At 40.7% G+C, this 22,028-nt stretch overlaps 1 protein-coding gene across 2 annotated transcripts in view; it reads right to left on the reverse strand.

Annotated features, from left to right (window-relative positions):
* HECW1 (HECT, C2 and WW domain containing E3 ubiquitin protein ligase 1) overlaps positions 1-22,028 on the reverse strand; it is a 478,550-nt gene that overhangs the window by 133,823 nt on the left and 322,699 nt on the right. For both annotated transcript variants that reach the window (XM_088834636.1, XM_088834637.1), the window contains one exon: positions 211-353. In XM_088834636.1, coding sequence (XP_088690762.1) covers positions 211-353 — 143 coding nt within the window. The remainder of the gene's footprint in view (positions 1-210; positions 354-22,028) is intronic.

Raw genomic sequence — 22,028 nt, forward strand, 5'->3', positions numbered from 1 at the left:
GTTGTGTATAAGTAACCAGAGGTAAACAAACAGGGGGAAAAAGAAGGGTCTATTTAATAAAATATCATATCTTGAACAACATAGTATGGGAGAAGCCAAGGAAACACAGCGCCAGTATTTCAGTTTGAGTAGGAGGCTGTATTGTTGCCTTTCTTGGGCCGGGCCTGCTGGCTGATGCCTAGTGATACAGAGCTCTTGGTCAAGGTTTACCCTATGGCATGTCTTTCCAGGAGTCTTTGAACGGGCATTGACAGCTTTCCCAAAAAGCGCTTGATGATGGGGCGGCTCTTGGCAAACTTGTCCTTCACCTCAATTTCCAGCACATCAGTGGGCAAGGACACAAAGCTGAATTGCTGCAATGAAAAAACACATGACATCAATTAACTGTGAGGTGTGAGTGGTCCATCTGCTTTGAATGATGTCATTGTCAAACACCCCAACTGCAATCTTTCTCTTTCTCTCTACTTGCCAACCTAAGTATATTCACCTATCTCAAGGTTTTAGAAATGCTGTAAACTCTGTTTATTCCAGAAGTGAATAATGGCCATAATGAGATACCTCCTCAGTGCTTAAGAATAAGGTTCTTTTCTTTCTTTTTTGGCCATTTGGATTGCGGGATATTAGTTCTTTGACCAGGGATCAAACCTGTGCCCAGGGCCATGGAATCTCTGAGTCCTAATCACTGGACCGCAATGGAATTCCCTAAAAATAAGGTTATTCTCTGACAGTCAAATAATAAAATCAACCATAAAAGGAAAGAATGCTACCAAGGCCTCACCATACTTGACTGAAGTTATCAACATAGCTTCAGAAAGAACAAGCAAAACTCACCTACAATTAGGGGAATGCACTTGGAATCAACACCATAATATATTCTTTTTCATGATTATAATGGCAGAGATTTTTAAAAGTTTGGTCATACACTGCCTTCTGGTCAGTGGGAATAGACAAGAACTCTTACTCTGTGTTGATGGAAATGCATATTGATTCGACCCTTGGTGAGGAAATTGGTAATATTTCAGTTCAGTTCAGTCACTCAGTCATGTCTGACTCTGCGACACCATGGATTTCAGCACGCCAGGCTTCTCTGTCCATCACCAACTCCTGAAGCTTGCTTGAACTCATGTCCATCAAGTTGCTGATGCCAGCCAACCATTTCATCCTCTGTCATCCCCTTCTTCTCCTGCCTTCAATCTTTCCCAGCATCAGGCTCTTTTCCAATGAGTAAGTTCTTCACATCAGGTGGCCAAAGTGTTGGAGTTTCAGCTTCAGCATCAGTCCTTCCAATGAATATTCAAGACTGATTTCATTTAGGATGGACTGGTTGGATTTCCTTGCAGTCCAAGGGATTCTCAAGAGTCTTCTCCAACACCACAGTTCAAAAATATCAATTCTTCAGTGCTCAACTTTCTTTATGGTCCAACTTTCACATCCATACATAACTACTGGAAAAACCATAGCTTTGACTAGATGGACCTTTATTGGCAAAGTAATGTCTCTGCTTTTTTAATACATTGTTTAGGTTGGTCATAGCTTTTCTTCCAAGAAGCAAGCGTCTTTTAATTTCATGACTGCAGTCACCATCTGCAGTGATTCTGGAGCCCCCCAAAATAAAGCCTGCCACTGTTCCCATTGTTTCCCCATGTATTTGCCATGAAGTGATTGAACTGGATGCCATGACCTTAGTTTTCTGAATGTTGAGTTTTAAGTCAACTTTTTCACTTTTCTCTTTCACTTTCATCAAGAGGTTGTTAAGTTCTTCTTTGCTTTATGCCAAAAGGGTGGTGTCATCTGCATATCTGAGGTTATTGATGTTTCTCCGGGCAATCTTGATTCCAGCTTGTGCTTCTTCCAGCCCAGCATTTTGCATGATGTACTCTGAATATAAGTTAAATAAGCAGGGTGATAATATACAACCTTGACGTACTCCTTTTCCTATTTGAAACCAGTCTGTTGTTCCATATCCAGTTCTAACTGTTGCTTCCTGACCTACATACAGATTTCTCAGGAGGCAGGTAAGGTAGTCTGGTATTCCCATCTCTTTAAGAATTTTCCACAGTCTGTTGTGATCCACACAGTCAAAGGCTTAGGCATAGTCAATAAAGCAGAAGTAGATATTTTTCTAGAACTCTCTTGCTTTGTCAATGATCCAACAGACGTTGGCAATTTTATCTGTGACAAAAGGTTCCTCTGCCTTTTCTAAATCCAGCTTGAACATCTGGAAGTTCACAGTTCACATACTGTTGAAGCCTGGATTGCAGAATTTTGAGCATTACTTTGATAGCATGTGAGATGAGTGCAGTTGTGTGGTAGTTTGAACATTCTTTGGCATTGCCTTTCTTTGGGATTGGAATGAAAACTGAACTTTTTCAGTCCTGTGGCCACTGCTGAGTTTTCCACATTTTCTGGCATATTGAGTGCAGCACTTTCACAGCGTCATCTTTCAGGATTTGAAATAGTTCAGCTGGAATTCCATCACCTCCACTAGCTTTGTTTGTAGTGATACTTCCTAAGGCCCACTTGACTTTGTATTCCAGGATGTCTGGCTCTAGATGAGTGATCACACCATTGTGGTTATCTGGGTCATGAAGATCTTTTTTGTACAGTTCCTCTGTGTATTCTTGCCACCTCTTCTTAATATCTTCTGCTTCTGTTAGGTCCATACCATTTCTGTCTTTTATTGTGCCCATCTTTGCGTGAAATATTCCTTTGGTATCTCTAAGTTTCTTGAAGAGATCTCTAGTCTTTCCCATTCTATTGTTTGCCTTTATTTCTTAGCATTGATCAATGCAGAAGGCTTTTTTATCTCTCTGTGTGATTTTTCTGAACTCTGCATTCAAATGGCTTTATCTTTCCTTTTCTCTTTTGACTTTCACTTTTCTTCTTTTCTCAGTTATTTGTAAGGCCTCCTCAGAAAACCATTTTGCTTTTTTGCATTTCTTTTTCTTGGGGATGGTCTTGATCACTGCCTCCTGTATAATGTCACGAACCTCCACCCATAGTCCTTCAGGTACTCTGTCTATCAGATCTAATCCCTTGAATCTATTTGTCACTTTCACTGTTTAATTGTAAGGGATTTAATTTATGTAATACCTGAATGGTCTAGTGGTTTTCCTTACTTTCTTCAATTTAAGTCTAACTTTTGCAATAATGAGTTCATGATCTGAGCCACAGTCAGCTCCTGGTCTTAATTTTGCTGACTGTATAGAGCTTCTCCATCTTTGGCTGCAAAGAATATAATCAATCTGATTTCGGTATTGACCATCTGGTGATGTCCACGTGTAGAGTCTTCTCTTGTGTTGTGAATGTGTTTGCTATGACCAGTGCATTCTCTTGACAAAACTCTATTAGCTTTTGCCCTGCTTCATTTTGTTCTCCAAGGCCAAATTTGACTGTTACTCCAGGTATCTCTTGACTCCCTACTTTTGCATTCCAGTCCCCTATGATGAAAAGGACATCTTTTTTGGGTGTTAGTTCTAGAAGGTCTTGTAGGTCTTCATAGAACTGTTCAGCTTCTTCAGCACTACTGGTTGGGGCAGAGAATTGAATTATTGTGATTTTGAATGGTTTGCCTTGGAAACGAACAGAGATCATTTTGTCATTTTTGAGATTGCACCCAAGTACTGCATTTTGGACTCTTTTGTTGACTATGAGGGCTACTCCATTTCTTTTAAAGGATTCTTGCCCACAGTAGTAGATAGAGTGGTTATCTTGAGTTAAATTTGCCCATTCCAGTCCATTTTAGTTCATGATTCCTAAAATGTCAATGTTCACTCTTGCCATCTCTTATTTGACCACTTCAGATTTACCTTGATTCATGGACCTAACATTCCAGGTTCCTATGCAATATTGTTCTTTACAGCATAGGACTTTACTTTCATCACCAGTCATATCCACAACTGGGCGTTGTTTTCGCTTTGGCTCTGTCTATTCATTCTTTCTGGTGTTATTTCTCCACTCTTCTCCTGTAGCATATTGGGCACCTACTGACCTGGGCCAGGAGTTCATCTTTCAGTGTCATATCTTTTTGCCTTTCCATACTGTTCATGGGGTTCTCAAGGCAAGAATACAGAAGTAGTCTGCTGCCATTGTCTTCTCCCGTGGACCACATTTTGTCAGAACTCTCCACCATGACCCGTCTGTCTTGGGTAGCCTTATGTGGCATGTTTCATAGTTACATTGAGTTAGACAAGACTGTGGTCCATGTTATCAGTTTTACTAGTTTTCAGTGATTGTGGTTTTCATTCTGTCTGCCCGCTGATGGATCAGGATAAGAGGCTTATGGAAGCTTCCTGGATGGAGAAACTGACTGTGGGGGAACCTGGGTCTTGCTCTGATGGACGGGAAAATGCTCAGTAAATCTTTAGTCCAATGTTCTGTCGATGGGCAGGGCTGTGTTTCCTCCCTGTTGTTTGACCTGAGACAAAACTGTGGCGGAGGTAATGAAGATAACGGCGACCTCCTTCAAAAGGTCCCCTTCATGTACTGCTGCACTCAGTACCCCTGACCCTGTGGCAGGTCACCGCCGACCCACACCTCTGCTAGAGTCTCCTGGACACTCACAGGTAAGTCTGGGTCAGTCTCCTGTGGGGTCACTGCTCCTTTCTCCTGGGTCTTGGTATGCACAAGGTTTTGTTTGTGCCCTCCAAGAGCCTATTTCCCCAGTCCTGTGGAAGTTCTGTAATCAAATCCCACTGGACTCTGAAGTCAAAGTCCCTGGGGGTTCTCAGTCCCTTTGCTAGATCCCCACATTGGGAAATCTGTTGTGGTTCCCAGAACTTTCTTAACAGTGCGAAAATTTATTTGGTATAATTGTTCTGCAGTTTGTGGTAATATTTATTGGCATTTAAATTACAAATTCCCTAACCCAGAATTATACTTCTAGGACTTTTCCTTCTGGATTAATTTGCATGAGTGTTCAAATTTTTTTTTTTTATAAAGACGTTCAGTGAGCATTATTAACCATCATAAAAGGCTGGAAAAATGTAAAAAATATCTAGCAATAGGAAGTCAGCTAAATGAAGGATGGTAAATCTTTGAAATGCAGAACTCTGCTGGCATTAAAAAGAAATAGGTAAATAAATATGCTCTGACAGGAAATGACACGTGACACATTAAGTGAAAAAAGGCAAGATGTGAAGAAAAATGTGAAGAGTGGGAACCCATTTGTACTTTGAATCGCAGAGAAAATGCCTTGAGGGTATGTGGGTTCCCAGGGGTGGGAGAGGGGGAGAAAGCAGATCTTTTTCATTCTATTCTACACTATTCATTTTTTATTCAGCATACTGTAGGACTTTTAAAATAAGAGCAGCAACAATTGAAGGGAAACTGTGAGTGTCAGAAGATGGATGTCTTGGCCAGAAAGTGTAGAAAAGGAGAAAGAGGTAAATGCTTTCATTGCCCAGTTCAGACTATCTGGGGTGGGGACGGTCTTGATGACACATTGCTGCTGCTGCTGTTGCTGCTAAGTCACTTCAGTCGTGTCCGACTCTGTGTGACCCCATTGATGGAAGCCCACCAGGCTCCCTCTTCCCTGGGATTCTCCAGGCAAGAACACTGGAGTGGGTTGCCATTTCCTTCTCCAATGTGTGAAAGTGAAAAGTGAAAGTAAAGTCGCTCAGTCGTGTCTGACCCTTAGTGACCCCATGGACTGCAGCCTACCAGGCTCCTCCATCCATGGGATTTTCTAGGCAAGAGTACTGGAGTGGCTTGCCATTGCCTTCTCCGTGATGACACATTAAAGTATCCTTAATCAAGAGTTGTGAAACAGCTGAAATATATTTATTTTCTTCCATTTTGATTAATTCCTAACAGTAATCTTTTTAACTTTAGTTTATTTTTAATTTCAGAGGTTAAATATTAGTATATCAGGTATGCCAATGTTAATATCAGTCAGGATGGGCTGAGGCATAGTGCAGTAATGACCAAATTCCAAGCCTCAGTGACTTACAGCAGCAAAGCTTTGTTCCTTGCTCACACGGGCTCTGTGGCTGGCAAAGCAAACGATCATTAGTCATTCAGGGACCCAGGTTGATGGAGTGGACACACTCTCAAACATTGTCAGCCACAGTGACAGAAGGGAAGAGAACTCTGGAGGGTCTTTCTCTTGCAAGTAAGTGCTCACTTTCAAACCTAAGTCTTCATCGCACCTAGACACACACCCCAGCCACCCACAGAGAATAGGAGGTGTGATGTTACCACGTGTCTGGGAGATACAGAACAAAAATATTTGGCAAACAGCAATAATGACTTCCATGCCCACCATGTGGTGCTTCTAATTTCCATTACAAATTAGTTTTAGTTAACATCTATATAATTCATATGATATCACTCATATGTGGAATCTAATTTTTTTAAAGTGATACAAATGAACTTATTTATAAAATAAGTCTGTTCTGAAACAGACTTACAGATATCAAAACCAAACTTTTGGTTACCAAATAGGAAATGTATGGTGGAGGGAGGGAAGTAGCAGGAGCTTGGAATGAACATACACACACTACTATACATAAGAAAGATAACCAGGGAATTCCCTGGTTGTCCAGTGGAAAGGACTTGGTACTTTCATTTCTGTGGGCCCCAGGTTCAATCCCTGGTCATGAAACAAAGATCCCATATGCAACATGGCCAAAAAAAAAAAAAGAGATAGATAACCATCATGGACCTGTGGGAATTCTATTCAATATGAGAAAAGAATATAAAAAAGAATGAATATGTTTATATGTATAACTGAATCACTTTGCTGTAACACCTGAAACTAACACAACATTGTAAACAACTGTACTCCAATAAAATTTTTAAAAATTAACTAAAAAAAGTACCAAAAACATCTATGTAATTCCCAAGAATCAATCATTTATGGCACTGACAAAACTGGACTTACAGATATGCTAAGTTTGAGGATGAAACTCAAGAAATGGATTCTCCTCCAAGGAGGCCTGACTGCATGAGCATCCAGGCCTCCCAACTATCTCATGTCCCCAAACTTCCATATCTTCTGCCCAGTAATTCTATTCTGAAGTGTACTATAATGGATCTCCTAATGCTCGACCATAGACTCAAGTGCATTGCAGTAGATGTAGATGATAGAATATAATTTTCTAAATCACAATAATATATGATTATACTAAATATGCAATCACAATTATAACACATTAAATGACAAGATAGAAAATGTTTGTTTTCCAATGCTAAGTGACAAAAGCAGGAAACATATAACTCATGATCACAATAATGAGAGTGAAATGAATAGAAAAAAGACTGGAAAGAATTATAACAAATTTTAATAGCAATTGCTTTAACGAGTAAGATTTTGTCCCCCCACCGTTTTTTCTCTGATGAGCATGAATTATTTTTATAATGAAAAGCATAATCACTTTTTTAAAAACAAGAGTATTTCTGGCTCTAGTAGCCTACATGGGACATAGAAGTCACCTTAACAAAACATACTCTGAAACTTGGCAGCAAATCCTGAGTTCTTTCCTCCCTTCACAAAGTCTTCCTTTTCAGCCTCTCTTCACATATCCACCCCTTCATAAATGGTATCAAACCTTCCCCACCATGTCCTTACTTCCATGCCATGGTTTACCGGAGTCTATATAAACCCTCAGCTAGGTTAGGTCTTTATTTTAAATTGTTATTGGAGTATAGTTAAGATGCAATGTTGTGTTAGTTTCAGATGTCCAACAAAAGTGAATCAGTTATACATATATCCATTCTTTTTCAGATTCTTTCCCCATATGGGTCATTACAGAACATTATACAAGTCACTTCATATTTTTAGTGTATTAACTGTTTAAAAATTTTTAAGTATAACTGTTTAGAATGTCTGTAAATAAATGGTTGCAGAGTTTTAGAGAATCCTGCTTCTGATTTACACTAATGCAGCAATACTGCCTTCCCCTCCCCCCATAAATGGTCATTCTTGATTGTTCCCTTTAACCACTGAAGATCCTCTGGAGAAGGGAATGGCAATCCACTCCAGTATTCTAGCCTGGAGAATTCCATGGACAGAGAAGCCTGGCGGGCTACAGTTCGTGGGGTCACAAAGAGTTGAACATGACTGAGTGACTAACACACACACATATACAGGTCAGGTTCTTTTAAGAACCAGTGAGTACCTCTAAAAATGTAAAAACCTGTCTATTCCTGAGCAAACTACTTGTGCCCATGAGCCTGAGGCCAGGGTGGTGAATTCTGTCTGGCTGCTGACCTGGCTCCTTCTTTGAGCCCTTGAAGAACTTGTGGAGTGAGGTGGACTTGGCTTTTTTTCTAGATCTGCACATCTCAGTTCTTGATTTTTTTAGGCATGACCTCACTGAACCTTAGCTTCTTCAACTATAGACTGGGAAAAGAAGGTCCATGTCCTGTTAGATGAAACTGCATCCTTCCCTCTCTGTATCCAGACTCTACCTGCCCTGTCCTCTACCATCTCCTTCTCCTCCTGATTCTCTAATTTTTGGACTTCTTTCAAATTTACTACCTTATTTCATAAATGGTCAGGACAGAAGGCAGACAGATCAGGTGAGACAACTGAGAAATGAGGAGGAATCCTGGCAGGCAAGGAGGAAAAGGCAATACATATGAGGACAGGCTACACGTCAGCGAGAGCTATGGCATGTGGGAAAGAAGAGGCCACAAGTTTACAAGACTTGTAAGATTGATGGCCTATGGGAGGATTAATAGCTGGAAGAGAGGGGCTGAGTGACTGAGTGTCCCATAGCAATGAAGGCACAGAGTGATAGAAATAGGGGTTGGGTATGGAAGAATATTAGATTGTAAAGAGAGACCTGGAGAGCTTGTGATGTTTTCACATGATCTTTTGTATAAGCACTAGAATGGATGACTGGGATGGAAATAAGGTCAATGAGATTGAGGAGGTCAAGGAAATAGGATGTCTGATAGGTCATTCATGTGGAAACTGATCATCCAGGACAACGGCTGGTCTTGGGTAGAAAGGGAAGATGGTGCCACAGATAGAAAGGACTAATTGTAGCCGAGTAACAAATGGGACCCATTACTGCCTTGATGTAACCATGGCAATAAGGACATCAATGTGAGAGAGGATATCATAATCAAAAAGTAAGAAATAGTTGTGAGAAATTTCAGAGACATATTCAGCATGATTTGGAAAGTATTTTCACTTACACATTTAGGTACAGGTATGGTAAAGTCTGCCTGCAATGCGGGAGATCCAGGTTCAATCCCTGGGTTGGGAAGATCTCCTGGAGAAGGAAACAGCAACCCACTCCAGTACTCTTGCCTGGAGAATCCCACGGACGGAGGAGCCTGGTAGGCTACAGTCCATGGGGTCACAAAGAGTCGGACACAACTGAGCGACTTCACTTTCACTTTCTTTCTTTATGAGAAAAGAAGATCCCAGTCTGAGAGAGCAGAAGTACAGTTGATTCATTTATGTCCACTTACAAACTTATGGAATTTGGGAAAGGTTGAGAATTGAAAACTGGTAGATGGAAACCCACTCCAGTGTTCTTGCCTGGAGAATCCCAGGGATGGGGGAGCCTGGTGGGCTGCTGTCTGTGGGGTCACACAGAATCAGACATGACTGAAGTGACTTAGCAGCAGCAGCAGCAGCAGCAATGCTTAACTTGTTTTGGGTCATGTTATGTTTGAAGAGGTAGGAGGATGCTGAGGAATAGGGCAGGAATAATAACTTGAAGCCATGATTGGATGCCTGGTGGTGCGGGGGAGGAGCGGTCCTAATTGTGTGAAATGAGTTATGATATGCAGTTAAAGGGGCATCTAATTTTGCCTCTCTTCTCTTGTAGACATAAGGGGAAAATAAAATACCAACTCCATTCACAAGAGGCTGCCTGGTGCCATTCAGTCAACACTATTATTCATTACTTATGAAAGTTAAACGGACTAGGCTTGGTGTTTCCTGTGCAAAAGTTTTCAAAGGAGAAGGAAAGCATGAAGGGAGTAAATGGAGCATGCAAACTGCAGCTACTCTTCTTTAGAACTATGCAAGCTATATGACTTTCAATTCAGTCAGCACAATTCATTGAGTTTAAAAAATGAACTTAAAAATAGTGTTGCCTAAAGTCAACAAAAGACACAAAAGCAACTTCACTAGCAGAGCAATCACTGAATCAAGAGCAATGTTTTCTTTCTCTTTCACTAGCAACAGGGTTTCATATTAAGAGGTGATGCTCCTGGATTCTGGGTATAGGAGACCTGCCTTCAAGCAGTGTGCAGCCTGACTCTATTTTTGGAAAGATGTGCCAGAATCCTGCTGGGTAGCGAGCCTTGTTTCTGCAGGAAATCTAATTGCTTTGAACAATAAAGACAGCTTTTATAAATTTGTGATCTTTTACTTCTTCCTTTGGGTTAATATACAAAATATATAAAGAACTCATAAAACTCAAAACCAAAAATCCAACCAATTAAACAATGACCAAAGGACCCGAATAGACATTTTTTCGAAGGCATACAAATGACCAACAGGGACATGAAAAGGTATTCTACATCACTAATCATCATGAAATGCAAAGGCACAAGTAGATATCACCTTGTGCCTGTTAAGATGTCTACTTTTAAAAAGATAAGCAATAACAAACATTGGTAAGGATGTGGATAAAATGTAATCCTTGTACATTGTTGGTGAGTATATAAACTGGTACAAGCCCTGTGGAAAACAGCATACGGACTCCTTAAGAAACTAAAAGTGGAACTGTCATATGATTCAGCAATCCTATTTCTGGGTATACATCCAAAGGAAAATCAGTAACTCAAAGAGATATCTAAATGACCATGTTCACTGAAGCATTATTCATAATAGCCAATGTATGGAAACAACCTAAGTGTCCACTGACAAATAGATAGAGGAGATGATATATACATGTGTGTGTGTATACAGTAGAATATTATACAGCCATAAAAAGAAGGAAATCCTGCCATTTGCAACAACATGGATGAACCTGGAGGGCATTATGTTAAGCGAAATGAGCCAAAGACAAATAGGGCATGACATATGTGGAATTAAAAAAAACAAGAGTTGAATTCATAGAGAGCTGAATGGTAGTTGCCAGGGTCTGAGAGAGATAGGGGAAGTTGGGAGAGGCTGCTGGGGTACAAACATTCAGTTATAACTATATCTTAGAATCTAATGTAGAATATGATGATTATAGTTAGCAATACTTTTGTATAATTGAAACTTTCTAAGAGAATAAAATTTAAGCATTCTCAACTGAAAAAAAGAAGGTAAAAAATATATTTGAAAGAGTATACAGGATGCTATGTGAAGGCAAGTGGGCCTTAGGAAGCATCACTATGAACAAAGCTAGTGAAGGTGATAGAATTCCAGTTGAGCTATTTAAAATCCTAAAAGATGCTGCTGTGAAAGTGCTTCACTCAAAATGCCAGCAAATTTGGAAAACTCAGCAGTGGCCACAGGACTGGAAAAGGTCAGTTTTCCTTCCAATCCCAAAGAAAGGCAATATGCTGTCTAGGCTGGACAATGTAGAATGTCAAACTACCACACAATTGCACTCATCTCACACTAGCTAGTAAAGTAATGCTTAAAATTCTCAAAGCCAGGCTTCAGCAATATGTGAACTGTGAACTTCCAGATGTTCAAGCTGATTTTAGAAAAAGCAGAGGAACCAGAGATCAAATTGCCAACATCTGATGGAGCATCGAAAAAGCAAGAGAGTTCCAGAAAAACATCTATTTCTGCTTTATTGACTATGGCAAAGCCTTTGACTGTGTGGATCACAATAAACTGTGGAACATTCTGAAAGAGATGGGAATACCAGACCACCTGACCTGCCTCTTGAGAAACCTGTATGCAGGTCAGGAAACAACAGTTCAGAACTGGACACTGAACAACAGACTGGTTCCAAATAGGAAAAGGAGTACGTCAAGGCTGTATATTGTCACCCTGCTTATTTAGCTTATATGCAGAGTACATCATGAGAAATGCTGGGCTGAAGGAGGCACAAGCTGGAATCAAGATTGCTGGGAGAAATATCAATAACCTAAGATTTGTAGATGATACCACCCTTATGGCAGAAAGTAAAGAAGAACTAAAGGGCATCTTGATGAAAGTGAAAGAGGAGAGTGAAAAAGTTGGCTTAAAGCTCAACATTCAGAAAACTAAGATATGGCTTCTGGTCCCATCACTTCATGACAAATAGATGGGGAAACAGTGGATGACTTTATTTTTCTGGGCTTCAAAATCACTGTAGATGGTGATTGCAGCCATGAAATTAAAAGATTCTTACTCCTTGGAAGGAAAGTTATGACCAACCTAGATAGCATTTTAAAAAGCAGAGACATTACTTTGTCAACAAAGGTCTGTCTAGTCAAGGCTATGGTTTGTCCAGTGGTCATGTATGGATGTGAGAGTTGGACTAAAAAGAAAGCTGAGCGCATAAGAATTGATGTTTTTGAACTGTGGTGTTGGAGAAAACACTTGAGAGTCCCTTGGACTGCAAGGAGTTCCAACCAGTCCATCCTAAAGGAGATCAGTCCTGGGTGTTCATTGGTAGGACTGATGTTGAAACTGAAACTCCAATACTTTGGCCACCTCATGCGAAGAGCTGACTCATTTGAAAAGACCCTGATGCTGGGAAAGATTGAGGGCAGGAGGAAAAGGGGACAACAGAGGATGAGATGGTTGGATGGCATCACCAACTCAATGGACATGTGTTTGGGTGGACTCCAGGAATTGGTGATGGATTGGATGCTGTGGTTCATGGGGTTGCAGAGAGTTGGACATGACTAAGCGACTGAACTGAACTGAACTCAGAGGATGGTATGTGACCTCAGACTTGGCATTTCTTTGCTCATAGAAAATGTTAGGTCACTAAGTGATCCACACCTACAGAGATGGGCTAACAGTTGAGGCCAGAACCCCTACTCTTCCCTCTACCAAACTGGAAGCCCATAAATTGAGAAAATCTCTATCTCTCCCTTTCCCAATCATCAGTTCAGTTCAGTTCAGTTGCTCAGTCATGTCCAACTCTTTGTGACCCCATGAATCACAGCACGCCAGGCCTCCCTGTCCATCACCAACTCCCAGAGTTCACCCAAACTCATATGCATCAAGTCGGTGATGCCATCCAGCCATCTCATTCTCTGTTGTCACCTTCTCCTCCTGCCCCCAATCCCTCCTAGCATCAGAGTCTTTTCCAGTGAGTCAACTCGTCGCATGAGGTGGCCAAACTAATGGAGTTTCAGCCTCAGCATCAGTCCTTCCAATGAACACCCAGGACTGATCTCCTTTAGAATGGACTGGTTGGATATCCTTGCAGTCCAAGGGACTCTCAAGAGTCTTCTCCAGCACCACAGTTCAAAAGCATCAATTCCTTGGCGATCAGCTTTCTTCACAATCCAACTCTCACATCCATACATGACCAATGGAAAAACCATAGCCTTGACTAGACGGACCTTGGTTGGCAAAGTAATGTCTCTGCTTTTTAATACGCTGTCTAGGTTGGTCATAACTTTCCTTCCAAGGAGTAAGCGTCTTTTAATTTCATGGCTGCAATCACCATGTGCAGTGATTTTGGAGTCCAAAAAATAAAGTCTGACACTGTTTTCACTGTTCCCCTATCGATTTCCCATGAAGTGATGGGACCAGATGCCATGATCTTAGTAGTTCCCAACAATTGAGTCATTATTCCTGTAGGAAAAGATGAGGGGATCCCCAGATAACACTATGATTTCATTTCTTTTGAAGATGTGGAATGGGGGCTAAGGGAGAAAAGATCAGAGTATGTCTCCTTTCACTCCCAGACCCTCAAACCACAATCCTCTATGGTGGATAGGAGGAAAAGAGATTTAAACTGAGCATGAAACCAGACTTGATTGGATTGTTGGATTGCTGCTGCTGCTGCTGCTAAGTCACTTCAGTCGTGTCTGACTCTGTGTGACCCCATAGACGGAAGCCCACCAGGCTCCCCCGTCCCTGGGATTCTCTAGGCAAGAACACTGGAGTGGGTTGCCATTTCCTTCTCCAATGTGTGAAAGTGAAAAGTGAAAGTGAAATTGCTCAGTCGTGTCCGACCCTTAGCGACCCCATGGACTGCAGCCTCCCAGGCTCCTCCATCCATGGGATTTTCTAGGCAAGAGTACTGGAGTGGCTTGCCATTGCCTTCTCCGTTGATTGGATTATTTACAACTAAAAGTGATCAGAAAGTTATAGCATATGCCCAAGATATCTTTAAGAGATAGTTGAACATGGCTGAATATAGAGGCTGGAAGAAATTAAAAAATGATTATGGTATCACCCCACTGAATTGAGGCAACTCAACTAAGCAGACTGTCTATCTACCCATCTATCTATCTATAGTGTGTGGTTTGGCAGTCATATAAAATATCTGTTTCTCAAATATTTTCTTGGTTATTTTAGCTGGGTATGAAACCTTACCGCTAACTCCATCATTATGGATCTACCATCTACTGTTCCACATTGTGTGTGGGCTGCATAATTACCCCTTTCACTTACCCTGTAAGTCACTGGACTTGCATTGTATTTCTTCTGTATGTCTCTCTCACAGATATACTAAGTTATACCCATACCCACTGAGTGCCTCCCTTAAACAAAATATTCTTTTAGCCAAAGTTGGATGCAGCCTAAATGTTAACCATAAGCTTTCACAAAAATAAAATCGCAGAAAATGTGAAATTAGCTAATTAATCATGGAATTACTATAATAATAATTTTGTAATACATGAAATCAATAGCCTAAACACAGTAATTCAGTCATTACAAAATTTCAAATTAAAATCATTGATAGGCTCTTGTCCCACTCCACTGCGCTGGAGGAGGCATGAGCCCTAGCTCGAGCTAGAAATAAACCCCATTCTTGCTTTTGCATTGCTGCGAGTGTCTTATTCTACCAGTATGGGGGGACCGGACTCAGGGCATAACATTTGGGGGCTCGTCCGGGATCCCTCTGACTGGGGAGAATAGCGCTCTCCCGGCAGAAGGGGTTCATCAGCCCGGAGGAGGGCTGATTATAGCACCGGTGCAAGCTCTGTTCAGGGGCGATCGCCGTAGCCAGCGTAAGGTCGAGGCCCAGCATTCGCGCTGGAAGGCAGCTGGATCTGCAAGGTCAGGGGTGAATTGATCACCATAGCTGGCATAAGGCCGAGGCCCAGCATTCGTGCTGGAAGGCAGCTAGCTCTGCGGGAGAGAGGAGGTCTCTCCTGATCCGGAATCTGGTGGGCAGTGGATGCCCTTCGGTAAGGTTACTTTAAACTGCAGGAAGCCTCAGAGGTCTCAGAGACCTAGTAGTGTGTTTTCGGCAGACATTTGTCTGTCCTCCGTTTGTCGTGTTATCGTGTGTGCCGGCATTGTCTCTGTCTCTCTTCTGTGTCTGTTCTCTGCCGTAATCTATTCTGTGGTCATGGGTCAAGGAAGCTCTACCCTGCTCTCCCTCATGATGGATCATTTCTCTGACTTTAAATCTAGGGCGCGAGACTTGTCTCTGCTAGTGAAGAGGAATAAGCTGGTGATGCTCTGCTCCTCGGAGTGGCCCACTTTTAATGTTGGGTGGCTGAGAGAGGGAACCTTCAGCCTGCCCACCATCCGGGCTGTTGGGGGAAGGTTCTCATGCCCGGCCCTTCTGGCCACCCGGACCAGATGCCCTATATCCTGGTCTGGCAAGATCTGGTGGAAAACCCACCAGCATGGATAAAGCCTTTTGTTTCTATCCTTTTCACTCATAATCCCACCTGGGATGACTGTCAGTAGCTGTTACAGGTGCTCTTCACCACGGAAGAACGGGAGCGGATTCTATTGGAAGCTCGAAAACATGTCCGGCGTGTGGACGGGAGGCCCACCCTGCAGCCGAACCTAATTGATGAGGGATTTCTATTGACCCAGCCCCAGTGGGACTTTGAGCGCGCAGAAGGTAGGGAGCATCTCCGAGTGTACCGCCAGACTCTTATGGCAGGCCTCCGAGCAGCTGCCCAGAGACCAAGGAATTTGGCTAAGATAAAGTTGTTCAGGGATTGGTTTTGGCTATGGAGATTAAATGAAAATTATGCTGCGAATACAATCCCCAGAGCTCGGGTCAAGTAAAAAGGATGAATCGGACCCTAAAGGAAACACCGGCAAAATTGGCAATAGAGACTGGCGGGGACTGGGTGACTCTCCTTCCTTATGCCCTTTTATTGTTTATGGGGTCCCTCCGCCGACCCCCTATAGAATTGGTCCAACTGTTTTATAAGCTAGTAAATTTTATATTGTAATGTCTAATTCATGACTGAAGACTCACACTGTGTCTGTCTTAATATGTCTTGGTATGTCTTTGTCTCTGAGTAATATTTTTGAAGTTAATTTGTAAATGAGCTCTATTTAATTGGCTTAAAGGGTAAGCGCTTACAAATCAGATAATTCTAAATTAATAAATTCCAGGTTCAAGTAAAGTGGAAAATATTCAGTATTAAATACCTGATATTAATGTTTGTTGATCTATCTAATATAGACATGTCTTAGAGTAATTAACATTAAGTAGAATATTTTCATTGTACCTAGGTTCAATATAAATTAAATATATCTGTTACAAGTTTGTCGACAAAGAAATTACCTTGAGTGAAAAAAAAAAAAACTTCTAAGAAATGTAAATGAGACATGAGCTTTTAGATAAACCCTATTAAGATTAAAAATGTCTGTCTAAAACAAAAAAATAAAATAAAAAAATAAAATCATTGATAAAATGACAAGAACTCTATTGATTTTCCTTTGATATTTTTAACTTAAGATGCTGTTGTTTATATTGACTTTTGTTTGTATTGCTTTATTCTAGGCTAATTATCCAAAGTACTAAAAAAAGACTGTGAAAACTAAATTAAAGCCTGTTATAACTTGAGTTTTCACTGGGCACAGTATTACTTACTTCCTGCAATACAAGTCTGATGGAGAAAAAGATGGGGACTTGCTAGAAGAGCCCCAGAAGAAAGGAATCAGTCAGAAACGGGCCTTGCTGAAGTGGACTTTCTGCTCAGTAAGGAAAGAGAGTCCAAAGAATCTGGCCATTTCTATTAATAGGACTTAGTTCCTATTGGCTATTTATTTTTCATTTTTTTAATGTGGCCAGTTTGTACAGATATGCTAAGGACGACTGTATACCATCTCTGAAATTCCATGGGTTTTTCTTCCGCCTGCCTGCCTTTCCTGATCCTGGTTTCTAAACCCATGTCTCTGACTCTTCTGTTGCTGATTTCTATTTTTCTCAAGGCTGCATGCTCAGAAATCCATTTTGATAGATTCTGCCTGACTCTAGCCTCACCTTTGATTTTTCTTATCAGCCAAAATATGATGTTGCTGCTGGTGTTGGTCTTTAGCTTAATAAATTTCAATCTATGAAAGAGACTACCCGATTCCAGCTCTGATTTGTAGTGTTTGCGTTTTTCTTGGTGCTAATACGTACACCACGGCTGACCTCACTTCACTATGTGCAGTCAGGAAGAGATGTGCGTGGTGGCTCCTGGGAGCCCACATGTGCTGGCTCCAGCACACCACTCGTCCCATGGATGGGTGTCCTAAGCCAACCCCTCATCCAGTTCACTCTATTTCTCCACGAGAAATTATGAGGCATTTGGTTTTACAGCTCCTCTCAAAACCTCCATTTCCATCTTATTTTTTTCAGAGACTGTAAAATGATGCTAACAGACAAATACAAGGAATACTTTAGCCAGTGGATATCAAATTGTCTGAGTCCTAGGTTTAGTGGATGAGCCTTGGGCATCACCTGGGAACCAGAGACAGTATCATTGGAGTTTTTAAGTTGGTGTTACATTCAGGAGTCCCTTTTATTAGAGTTTGGCTAAAGAAAGAACTGATTTGGTGTTTAGATGATGATTGTCTATATCAAGGAACTTTAAGAGTTTTTGTTTTAAACTATTGTCCTGGGCAGGGCTTCTAGTTAGGGCTTCTTGCATTCTAGCCACTGGTGCCAGCTTTGCATTTTGAAGAATGCTTTTCTTCCATAAAAGTGAATTTTTGGTTTATAATCTTGCTTACCTTGTCCAGGTCAAGTGAAATTTGATTTCTGATTAAATTACTTGATTTTTAATCCATCAGGACTAAAGTTAATCTATTTTATATCAATTAGTTTGGTTACAACTCATTCAGTTCAGTTCAGTTCAGTCGCTCAGTCGTGTCCGACTCTTTGCAACCCCATGAATCACAGCACGCCAGGCCTCCCTGTCCATCACCAACTCCCGGAGTTCACTAAACTCATGTCCATCGAGTCAGTGATGCCATCCAGCCATCTCATTCTCTGTCGTCCCCTTCTCCTCCCACCCCCAATCCCTCCCAGCATCAGAGTCTTTTCCAGTGAGTCAACTCGTCGCATGAGGTGGCCAAACTATTGGAGTTTCAGCTTTAGCATCAGTCCTTCCAATGAACACCCAGGATTGATCTCCCTTAGAATGGACTGGTTGGATCTCCTTGCAATACAAGGGACTCTCAAGAGTCTTCTCCAGCACCACAGTTTAAAAGCATCAATTCTTCGGCAATCAGCTTTCTTCACAGTCCAACTCTCACATCCATACATGACCACTGGAAAAACCATAGCCTTGACTATACGGACCTTTGTTGGCAAAGTAATGTCTCTGCTTTTTAATATGCTATCTAGGTTGGTCATAACTTTCCTTCCAAGGAGCAAGCGTCTTTTAATTTCATGGCTGCAATCAGCATCCACAGTGATTTTGGAGCCCAAAAAAATAAAGTCTGACACTGTTTCTACTGTTTCCCCATCTATTGCCCATAAAGCGATGGGACCGGATACCATGATCTTAGTTTTCTGAATGCTGAGCTTTAAGCCAACGTTTTCACTCTCCTCTTTCACTTTCATCAAGAGGCTTTTGAGTTCCTCTTCACTTTCTGCCATAAGGGTGGTGTCATCTGCATATCTGAGGTTATTGATATTTCTCCCAGCAATCTTGATTCCAGCTTGTGCTTCTTCCAGCCCAGCGTTCCTCATGATGTACTCTGCATATAAGTTAAATAAGCAGGGTGACAATATACAGCCTTGACGCACTCCTTTTCCTATTTGGAACCAGTCTGTTGTTCCATGTCCAGTTCTGACTGTTGCTTCCTGACCTGCATACAGGTTTCTCAAGAGGCAGGTCAGGTGGTCTGGTATTCCCATCTCTTTCAGAATGTTCCACAGTTTATTGTGACCCACACAGTCAAAGGCTTTGGCATAGTCAATGAAGCAGAAATAGATGTTTTTCTGGAACTCTCTTGCTTTCTCCATGATCCAGCAGATGTTGGCAATTTGATCTCTGGTGCCTCTGCCTTTTCTAAAACCAGCTTGAACATCTGGGAGTTCACGGTTCACATATTGCTGAAGCCTGGCTTGGAGAATTTTGAGCATGACTTTACTAGCGTGACTTTACCACTCATTAGGGCTGGCTTATTACAGTAATCACTAAGCTATTGTGCTTAACTTTGTCAGGATCAAGGGCTTCAGCCAGGCACCTGTATTTATCTCTAGAGGGGATGTTTTTAACCTAAGCTGGTCTGCTTGCTCTACTCAATCAGGTTTTTGTAATTTCCCCACCCAGCAGGTCTCATTCTTACTTACTCAAGATGATGTTGGGTTGACTAAAAATGATAACTAGTAAATAATCTATTATTACTTGGTATATAAAAGAACACTCTTAAGACTGACCCTCGTGAGAATATGCTCATGTATGGCTCAAGTTGTCAGGGCAGTGGCTTGTGGTTTGGTTAACTGTAGGGAATGTCTTTGTTGTTGGTTTCTGGCTCACAGTCAACCCCAGCACTAGAAGCTACCCTGCTCTACCTGTACTGTTTGATGTTCCTCTCACATGATAGAGCCCTCCTTTAAGTGCACTGTAGCTGGGGGTATTGAAGGGACCCAGTAGACAAAAGTGAGTCACAACAGCTAATTATAGTTTCATCTATACTTCTCCATGTTCACCACCACTATTCTGGTCCAAGATTCATCGTCTCCCACTTAGCTTCTTCAATCACTTCCTAACTGATACCCTTTCTCCAACCACTCCCCCCCACACCCCTCACATGTGTCAGTACTGTGAAAGTCTTATTTAACATCTCACCAGCATTAGATGTTGATCTTCTTCATTTTAGCCATTCTGGTGGATTTGCAGTGGTATCACACAGTACTTCTAATTTTTAGTCCTGGATAACTATTTAAGTTGAGCACCCTTTTAATGTATTTATTGGCATTTGGACATTCTCCTTTGTGAAGTGCCTGTCCAAGTCTTTGGTCCATTTTTCTGTTAATTTTGGTCCTTTTCTTCTGGATTTGTAGGGACAGTCTGTGCATTTTAGATACCAATTCTTTGCTATTGAGATATACCTCAATATTTTTCAAGGTTTGCTTTCAATATAGAGTTTTGATGAACATTCTGAATATTAATATCATCCAACTGACCAATCTTTTATTTTATGGTTAATGCTTTCTGTGCTCAACTTAAGAATTTTTTGGCTTCCAGAAGGTCATGAAGTATTCTCACATATTTTGTTATGAATTGGAAGCTTTATTGTTATCATTTCATATCTAGATTTATAATCTCTTTGGAATGAACTTTTGTGTATCTTGTGAGACTGCATTTAAGGTTCATTTGTTCTTTATATGGTCAGCAAACTGACCCAACACCAAGTTTTGAATAGGCCATCTTTCCTTACTGTATTGCAATATTACCACTGTCATAAAACAATAACGATATGCATGTGCACCTATTTCTGGGTTGTAATCTATTCACTTAACTACTTGTCTGTTGGTGCCAATGTCATACTGTCTTTTTTTTTTTTGGAGGCACCATGAGGCATGTGGGATCTCAGTTCCCCAACCAGGAATTGAACCCCTGCCCCGTGCAGTGGAAGCATGGAATCTCCATGGACCACCTTCACAAAAGTCCTGAATGCCATACCATCTTAATTCCTATGGGTTTACATTTATCGTAATATCTTGTAATAGAAGTCCTTCTGCTTTTCTTCTTCTACCAGATTTTCTTGCCTCTTCTTGGTCTCTTTCATTTTTATATAGATTTTTAGAATTAGCTTGCCAGGTAACATTAAAAATATCACTTACAATTTTGATTGATGCATCATCGAATTCACAGACCTGAGGAAAAATTAACACCTTAACACTTAAATTTTCTAAGCCTTGAACATATAATATCTCTCTTTTTATTTAGTCTTCATTTAACTTCTCTTAGAAATCCTGTAGTGTTCAATATAGAGATCATCCACATTTTTGTTAGATTTAGTCCAAGGTATTTAATGTTTTTTGATGCAATTCTAAATGATATCTTCAAGTTGTTTAAAATTTCTATTTGCCTATAGAAATATAGCTTACACTGACTTTTATTTATTTACTGACTTCACTAAATTCATATATTAATTTGAATAGTTTGTTGAGTCTTTTACACTGTTTACTTATACAACGTTATTTCAGAATAAGCATAGTCTTTCTTTCCAGTTCTGATGGTCTTTTTCCTTATCGTGTTGGCTCGGATTGCTAGTACAATATTAAATAAAAGTGGCTAAAGGGTTCTTGTTCTCAATTTCAAGAAAATGTATTTCAATATTTTATCAAGTATGATGTATGCTGTAGATTTTATTATTATTCTTCCTTTTTAAAATCAGATTGAAGAAGTTCCCATCTATTCTCTAGCTTTCTAAGAGCTGTTAAAAATCAAGAATGAATATCAAATTTTATTAATGACTTTTTCCGGATCTGCTATAATAAACATATTTTTCCTTATGTTGTCAATGTGGTGGCTCATACGGACTTCAAGCTTATAATTTAATAAAACATTTACAAAGAACAGAATACAGAAAACCATTGTTACTTGTATAAAAATAATCCAAATACTGGCAAGATCTAGAAAAATGTGAAATAATTGTTTGTAATTGTTATATAGTTGAATTATGGCATAGAATTCACTGAAACAAGAGACTGGCATAGAATAAGTTCTCCTTATTCGGTGTCTTTGACCTGAACGTATCAATAGCTATAGTCACTCAACACTGGTACTGAGCAGCTAAAACT

This window comes from Moschus berezovskii, chromosome 3, assembly GCF_049115385.1.
Source record: "Moschus berezovskii isolate FMDL1 chromosome 3, NW_MosBer_1.0, whole genome shotgun sequence".
NCBI lineage: Eukaryota > Metazoa > Chordata > Mammalia > Artiodactyla > Moschidae > Moschus > Moschus berezovskii.